The sequence below is a fragment of the Branchiostoma floridae genome, chromosome 17 (assembly GCF_000003815.2).
Source record: "Branchiostoma floridae strain S238N-H82 chromosome 17, Bfl_VNyyK, whole genome shotgun sequence".
NCBI classification, from domain to species: domain Eukaryota; kingdom Metazoa; phylum Chordata; class Leptocardii; order Amphioxiformes; family Branchiostomatidae; genus Branchiostoma; species Branchiostoma floridae.
In genome coordinates this window covers 4,083,867-4,092,081 of record NC_049995.1, presented here as the reverse complement: position 1 = coordinate 4,092,081, position 8,215 = coordinate 4,083,867, and the positions used below count along the sequence as shown (strand labels likewise).

General features: G+C 41.0%; 1 protein-coding gene across 2 annotated transcripts; it reads left to right on the top strand.

Annotated features, from left to right (window-relative positions):
- Positions 1 to 39: 39 nt before the first annotated feature.
- Positions 40 to 5,343, top strand: LOC118404063 (alpha-2,8-sialyltransferase 8B-like). 2 transcript variants are annotated; one of them, XM_035803017.1, is made up of 7 exons: positions 40 to 1,065; positions 1,876 to 1,981; positions 2,273 to 2,356; positions 3,328 to 3,537; positions 3,863 to 4,034; positions 4,181 to 4,314; positions 4,976 to 5,343. In XM_035803017.1, exons 1-7 carry the CDS (start codon positions 1,032 to 1,034, stop codon positions 5,274 to 5,276), a joined length of 1,041 nt encoding a protein of 346 aa, XP_035658910.1. In that variant the 5' UTR covers positions 40 to 1,031; the 3' UTR covers positions 5,277 to 5,343. The 2 variants fall into 2 exon arrangements, with proteins under 2 accessions (XP_035658910.1, XP_035658909.1); XM_035803016.1 differs by having other exon boundaries at positions 42 to 1,065; positions 1,873 to 1,981.
- The last annotated feature ends 2,872 nt before the right edge of the window (positions 5,344 to 8,215 follow it).

Genomic DNA, 8,215 nt, shown 5'->3' with positions numbered 1-8,215 from the left:
ACAGGCTAGGCTATCGATCTTTTGAAGGTTTCTTCTCTAGGTTTTGGAATTGCTAGCTGACTCCTTGTGCTTTGTCTGGTTGTCCGCGTACTCTGGTCCCTGCAGTACACAATACAGATACAGAAGCTGCACACGTGATAGGGGCGACACAACCGGTTTATAGAATTGTCGGATTTGCCCGTCAAGAAGGAATTTTTTAGCTGTTCCCGTTGGTAGAGTCCTATAGTGCGACATTGTGTCTTACGTACTGAACTTCTGAAGCTAACGTGTACCGTAAACTATTTCGGTAGGATGATATAGAAAAATACATGTACGAAGACGAGAAATAAATATGCGTCTATTTTGCAGTATGGATTTACTGACTATAATTCTATAAAACATCATTAGCTTTAACATAGCTCGGGTTTCAGTTAAGCCGCGTTGAGCCCTCGATTGTAGAAAACATGTGGGCAACGCCCCTGAGGCGTTACCAAAAAGTAGCCAACCCTGTTCTTCCACCCTAACGAAGTTAGCACACATGAATGATTAGGCCATGACCTCACTGGAGCATTACTGACTCGTACACTGTCAAAAATCCCGTCTGTCTGAAGTTAATCAAAAATACGTAGAATTGTATAAATGTTACACGATACAGTGGTGTTTTTGCATACCTGTCATACCTCTGCAGTGTTCTAATTGAAATTTACAGTCAAATAAAGTTCGGTTCAGTAAAAAAATAAATAAACAAACAAACAGTCAATCAGAAGGTCATATGTCGTCTGTTGGGCGTTGTTATTTTCGTCACGTTTAAATTAAATGATCTATTGTGTAACACTTACTGATTCAAGCATGCTACAGGTCCAGTGTAAGGTATACACGTCGCATATTTCGTGCGATATTTTGTGTCGTACGACGCTTCGGGACTAATGGAGGTTACAACAGAACAAGTCGTTGCTAAGGAAGGGTGCTAAGCTAATTTTGGAGGGCACGTCGGGCTCCATTTCCGTCCCAAGAATGCGTTCAATCTGCTGCTGAAATTTTCGTGTCCAAAAATGTTGCCTCGAAGCCACATAGGTCTATGGAAAGGTAAGAATTTCTTCATGATCTATACTTAGTCACAGGGTATCTTATGTTCTCTGATAATATCATATCGAATATATTTCATTTTTCCTCAACACGTCCTTGGCCTTCTATATGTATAAAGGATGTTTTGTGTTGACGTGTTAAGAATAATACCATGCCCCGTGACTCAGGATTTGTAAGTTATTTTTCAACAATAGTGGTTTCCTGGCTAACTGTAAGTTTACAAGGCTCTTAAGTCCTCGACAATAGCCTATGGCTAATAGAGAGCTTTGGCCACACGTCAGTCTTAGTATTGTGGTGGATCATGGTGTGGTTGTGTGTGCGTGCGTGCGCGCGTGTGTGTGTATGTGTGTGTGTGTATATGCTTGTGTGTGTGCGTGTGCGTGTTTGTGTGTGTGTGTATGTGTGTGCGTGTATGTGTGTGTGTATGTATGTGCGTGTGTGTTCGTGCTTGTGTGTGTGTGTGTGCATCTCTGTGTGTGTGTGTGTGTGTGCTTGTGTGTGTGTGCATGTGTGTGTGTGCTTGTGTGTGTGTGCATGTGTGTGTGTGTGCGTATGCTTGTGTTTGTGTGTGTGTTTGTGTGTATGTGTGTGTTTCGTGTGTATGTATGTGTGTGTATGTGTGTGTGTGTGTGTGTGTGTGTGTATGTATGTGTGTTTGTGTGTGTGTTTGTGTGTATGTGTGTGTGTGTGTGTGTGTGTGTGTGTGTGTGTGAAATCATAAATTTCTTGTGGCCTGGATTATCGGAAACTGATAGCACAATCATAATATGTGAGATTAGTGTATTGTGCTGACGGTTTTTGTTTCAGAAGTTATCTTCCAATTAAAGAAAAAGACAAGAGTTATTTTGGCAGCCACGTTTCTACTCCTGGTCGTCTGTTCTATGTATTCTGGCCACCAAGCTTACACAACAGCTAGGTGAGATATGTTTCCTTATACACATTTATATCTACATTTATGCTTTTCCAGCAAATTCATCACCTAGCAAGCATGTTTATTACTCTAAAGGTTTATCTACGTCGGCGTCGAAAAATTATTTAAAACACGTGACCTTACTATCACATGACGTTACAAGTAGTCACGTGACAACCAAGGCCTATATTTTCATGTACGTTGCATAGATAAAAGGAAGCGAGTTATCAAAAAGGGACGAACTTTTCAAAATGATTATCATCGTTTATTTCACTGTATCTTGTACGATTATTTCAGAGTTATCCATCCTTTAGCCTTCGCTCCCAGGATAGATACAGCCAAGCAATGGGCACAGAACCAAGCAGAGTTTTCAAAAATGAAGTAAGTAGCGCTGTTACATTGCCAGTTATATGATATGAAACGACTCATATGTTGCAATCCGTGTCCTGTTTCAACCTAGAAGAAGTACTCTCGTCTGATGCCCTCAATTCCTAATATCAATTCCTCTGACCTTATGTATCCTACTCATTATGGGCAGCCCTTTCCTCCTGCGTTCAATAAACTGTCAAATATTCGACTTTGTGTTCAACTATATTTCCAAGACAGGGCGATTCACTTAGTTAAATTCCATTGCCCACATTGGTAAGCCAGCCTTGTGTATGACTTAGTTTATTTTCATGACAATCGCTGTTGCATGTCTGTGTTGTATTTATTAGTTCTCTTTGTTAACTCTGACTGTTATTTTATGTTTCACTGAGTAGAATACCATAGGCAGATGTTGGTTTTTGTCTGATGCTCATTAAAAGAATATGAATAAAATAAAAGTAGCGTTGATTCTTTCCATGTCTTTCACCACTAATTCAAGTCTACATTTGTGAAGTAATCATATTTGATCAGTTTGTGCTGAGTTTTGATTTTGAAGTCAATGTTACATTTATTTATTTTTTTGGCGACGCCTCAAGGGTGGAGCCGTTGGTATAGTACTACGATTGAATTGCCAGGAATTCTAAAATTCCACGCATCCATTCCCTAGGGAATTCGTTTTTGGCTACATTTTGCGAGACCGGCTTTTACTTATAGAAGACAGGAACTCTAATCTTGTGGCATGGGATAGCCACAAGGTTAGAGTTAGTTTTTAACACACTAATAAACTCTCTCAGTTACAGTTTTTCAAAGATATTTCATATGAACTTTCTGGATGTTAATTATGACCAAAATGTCACAGCTGCTTGCTGATGTTTTCAATAGTCTTCCTTATAATGAACAATGGTATGCTTGATCCTGTAACTGACACTGATTGTTTAGATGTCGTTTCGAAGACTATGCTTATTCATTTTTCTATTTTTCTGCAGGACTGTGTTGAGATCCACTTTGAGGCAAACGATGGCTATAGTACGAGTTAACTCAGACGACAACCTCATACGGCGTTGCCTAGCGACAGGAGAGTGTCAGGGGGTTTCGCCATTACGTCACTACGGCACATGCGCACTGGTGGGCAGCAGTGGGATCCTGCTAAACAGCGGTTGCGGTGGTGAAATTGATACGAGTGACTTTGTCATCAGGTGAGAGTAGGGATGGGGACCGGTACAGAAAAATTCAGGTTCTGGTCCGCTTCGATCCAACAAGAAAAAATACGGTTTCGCACCGGGACACCGTACCGGTACCCACCCTAGGTGATAGCCACGGGACCCTTTTGAAGTTAAGATACTATCATAACACAGAATATTGCAATATGTGCACATAATGGCAATATGTGCAGGGCCACTATTGTTCGAGACTTTGGAAACTGATAACTCAATAAAGAATGAATGAATGGATTTTGATGATTTTCGTTACGTACAAGTCTTTTATTACAGTTTAAACCGTAAATTTAGTCTTCGTTTTAAGGTTCAACCTGAGCCCCCAAGACGGTTACACCAAAGACGTGGGGAAGAAGACTTCCATGATGGTTCTGAACACTATCATGTCCAAATGGGTAGACGAGCTCTTCCATGGCAAAAGGAAAGCGCGACAGGATAGGAACATTTATACAGCCAACAACGCGATATTGTTCATTCCAGTAAGTGTGTCAGTTTGTTTTCTCAAATTCTTTACTCAAGAATACAATCATAAAACCATTGAACAAAAGTGTGCAACATGGTAGAAAATGTAATAACAGCCAAATGAATAAATAAATAAAACAAATGCATTTTTCCATCTCTGTAGAAGTCGCGATCGACCAGGGAGTATTTGCAACACAGCAGAGATTTGGAGGAAACCATGAGAAGACAGGGACTGAATATTGTTGTCGTCATGGGAGTACCAACTTCTGAACTTGGGCAGGACGGCATGCGTCGTCAGTAAGTATGAATCTCGTCAATTTTCACTGTCTTTCTTTCTTTCTTTCCGCTCTCACTTATTAGGGCACACAGATCTACGTAAAACCTAAACATCCAACAACTTTGTTTACCTGGTGTCTAACCTTCATCAACGATGTCTTAACTCCGATAAACATGAAATCGTACACGCATAGAAACGCATTTCATTCCCACTAATTAATGCATTTTGTCCACTAACGTTACATGAATTATATAGTTTGAAGTTTGTCTGGCTTCACTGGACAAAGTCATAATACTGGACAGGACTACTTTGTAAGAGGTTTAAAAGAGGCAGTTATACATAAGGGCACTCCAGCCATTAACAAATAAAGATGGTGGGCTTAATAAACTTCCTGACACGTTTGACCAATTGCTGACGTCACGTATCCACAAGATCACGTTGTTAATAAGATCACGTGTCTGTAACTCTCGCGAGATTACATTCTGAAGTGATTGGTCATCAGAATTAATCCTGAAGAAGGCGACAGTACTGGTCGTTGAAAATTTGATCCCTGTATACCTTTGTGTTAGAAGAAAGTTTAGTATCTAATGATTACTACCAACACAGATGAACTTCCATGATTACATGAAGTATACATCGAAGTCGAATCCATTCTTCAATGTTTGTTGTCTATCTCTCTAGGATTTGGGAAGTTCTGGACAAGGATCACAACAGTGAAGACAGACCTTCAACAGGGCTACTCCTGGTAGAAATCGCCATCACCTTGTGTGATTCCGTCCGCCTGTACGGTTTCTACCCGTTTGCACGGGACCAACAAAGCCACACAGTCCCCTACCACTACTGGGATAACGTTACCTCCATCGAAAGTGTTCTAAATCGCCAACACCCTCACGATTTTGCCGCCGAGTTTGAACTTCTTCGAAGACTTCACAACAGTGGTGTCATTGAGCACAAAATTGCTCCTTGTAGATATCATATGTAGCAATTTCTCTGTGTTCCAGAAGAAGAAAAAGAGTTCATGGATCTCACACGTCCATGAAATGTCAAGAGTTTCTTGTGTCTTCTTTGACTGTAGCTCATGGAGTATGCAAATGAAGTTTAGATTGAGATAGCTCATGGAGTATGCAAATGAAGTTTAGATTGAAATAGCTCATGGAGTATGCAAATGAAGTTTTGATTGAAATTTAGTGTGCCCATGATATTGATCACTTCCTGTCACATCTGACATTTACAGTGACGCCATCTTCCCACTCACTTCCTTCCACTCTACTGACAGAGCATTTCAATAAGTACGTCATATTATGACAGGAAGCCACGTCCAAATTCAATCCAATTTTGTCATATCGTTACGTATGTGTATCCAGTTATGTGAGAGTAACAACAATGAATTCAGAAGCAAAACAACATTATGAGTGGTGGCAAACATATATATTTTATTCTTAATTTTATTCTAACCTGATGTTCGACAATATCTCCTCATCAGTGTTACTGACGAAAGATAGTGGATGCTACTACTACTGGGATAACGTTATCTCCATTGAAAGTGGTCTAAATCGGCAACTCCCTCACGATTTTGCCGACGAGTTTGAACTTCTTCGAAAACTTCACAACAATGGTGTCATTGAGCACAAAATTGCTCTTTGTAGATATCATTTATAGCAATTTCTTTCTATTCAGATTCTGTTACGTTTCATCACAGACTGGCAGGAAGTGCAGTTAAAACTTTGACCTCCACTTCCTGAAGATCAGATTCTTAGTTCATGTCTCACCACAGTGGCAGGAAGTGAAAGTCAAAAAGGTCTTACAGTACACTGGCAGGACGTGAAGATTACAACACAGCACGAAATCTGGTATTTAAGCAAGCTTAAACTCAACGTAAACGCGACGTTTCTGTACCCTTTCCGCAACTTAACGACATCTATTCGCGAACGTAAAGATCCCCTTTAATGTTACCTTTACGTTGGCACTTATATGTACTTATATGCACTCCTCACGTGCCTTTCCGCAACTATTAGACGCTTAAAGGCGTCGTTAATGACAGTTTTTCGTAACCTATACGGGAGGAAAGTATGCGTTTATTAAGACCTTTCTGCACCCTTTCCGCAACTTAACGACATCTATCCGTGAACGTAAAGATTCCCTTTAATGTACTTATATGTACGTTTCGGCACTCCTTCACGTGCCTTTCCGCAACTATTAGACGCTTAAAGGCGTCGTTAATGACAGTTTTTCGTAACCTATACGGGCGGAAAGCACGCGTTTCTTAAGACCTTTCCGTGATCTTTTGACCACATTTACAGTCGATTTCCGTCACGATTTCCCCACGTGTATGTGTCGTTTACACACCCTGAAAGGCACGCGAAGAAGTGCAGAAACGTACTTATCCGAACGCTTTCCGTGATCTTTCCTTGGACTATAGTTGTCATTTATTTTTAGTAAAGGCGGCGTAAGTTTAAACCTTTCCGCATCTTTAGGTAGGCTTTATGTGTTTTGTGTGGCTTAAATTGGAACTTTTGCATCGGGTATGCGTGTCTTATTTGGTGTGAATCATACCTACACCGGTATCTATGGCTTTGCCGTCTAAACTATCTTGTGAGTCCAATTGTGGACTTGGATTGGTCGACCGAGGGAACAATCGGTGTACAATATCCATGCACGAATCTCCGCTACATTTAAGTCCACAATTTGGAGTCCAGTGTCGGGCGATACGCCTGGAAAGACATCATTTCAAGCAGCATAGTTCTATCTGGCCATCACATTAGGAAAAATCCGCTGAGATTCCCGAAGACGGGTACTGTTTTGTGATGAACAGGCCGTGCTCTCCATATCTCCGCCAGCTTATGCTGGTCAAGATGACACAGTCTTGAATTCACCCTGAGTTGTGCCCCTTTGAAGACTCTCCAACATACTCCGTTTCTGGCAAGCCTTGAGTGTCCTATGGTTATGTCCGTTCCGTCCTGTAGTTCCGTTCGAATCCATTTGCGGCAAAGCCACGCCGATAATCCGTGTGTTGAAACGGATCCAAGGCTCCTTCTTGACTTGTCCCGAAACAGACGCCCTGCAAACTGGTTTCTTCTATAAATTATGGTATATTCGTTAGGTTTAAAAAACCCACCTTTGTCTGTCATTGGATAACGCCCTATCACATGACTGGCCTCTTCTGGGAGCTGCTAATTAGAAATTCAATGCCGCGTTGTTCGTTATTCATAGTTGACGGCGAATAAATTTGAATTTGAAAAACACCATCCCCTTTGTACGCTGTTTAGCCAATGTTAAGCTAAACACAACTGTTACCACACTAGAAAATACCAGCCTTTCTGGGAGAACGTGATTATTGCTTGTAGATAATAAATGTTCTTCCAGATGATAAGAAAGTTTTTTTGTACAATTATATAAACAGCAAACCCGCTATATTCCCATGATACGTTACCGCGTAGTGAGGACGCTATGTCGTCGGGATGCCAAGCTGCAAGGCACAGCCACCCGCGAGCGACATACTGCACAGGCCGCCCAGTACTAGTCCTCTTACCCTGAACGGGAACATGCCGTAATTATGACCACCAATCTTCGGGGGCATGTACCCAGTCCTCCCGGCGACTGTTGTTTCCTTTCAACAAGGAGGTTAAATATTTAATTTCCTTGCTTTCAACGCTACCTCTCCAACATCTTTTTCTGTAACTATCAATCTCCACCTCTGTAAAGAAAGTTCAGAGAGTTTTCTGAAAAGTAAGCTCAAAGGCAAAGGTAACGGAACGATATCGGTAACATACGATACTACTGGAAAAAGTAAACGCTACCTTTCCGACATCTTTCTTGCACCTGTACATTGCATCTTTTTGTGTAAAGTGAGCTCAATGGTAACGTAAAGACATTGGAAAGATACCATATGTTCCATGAGGATATTTTGATTTTCCTGGTTTC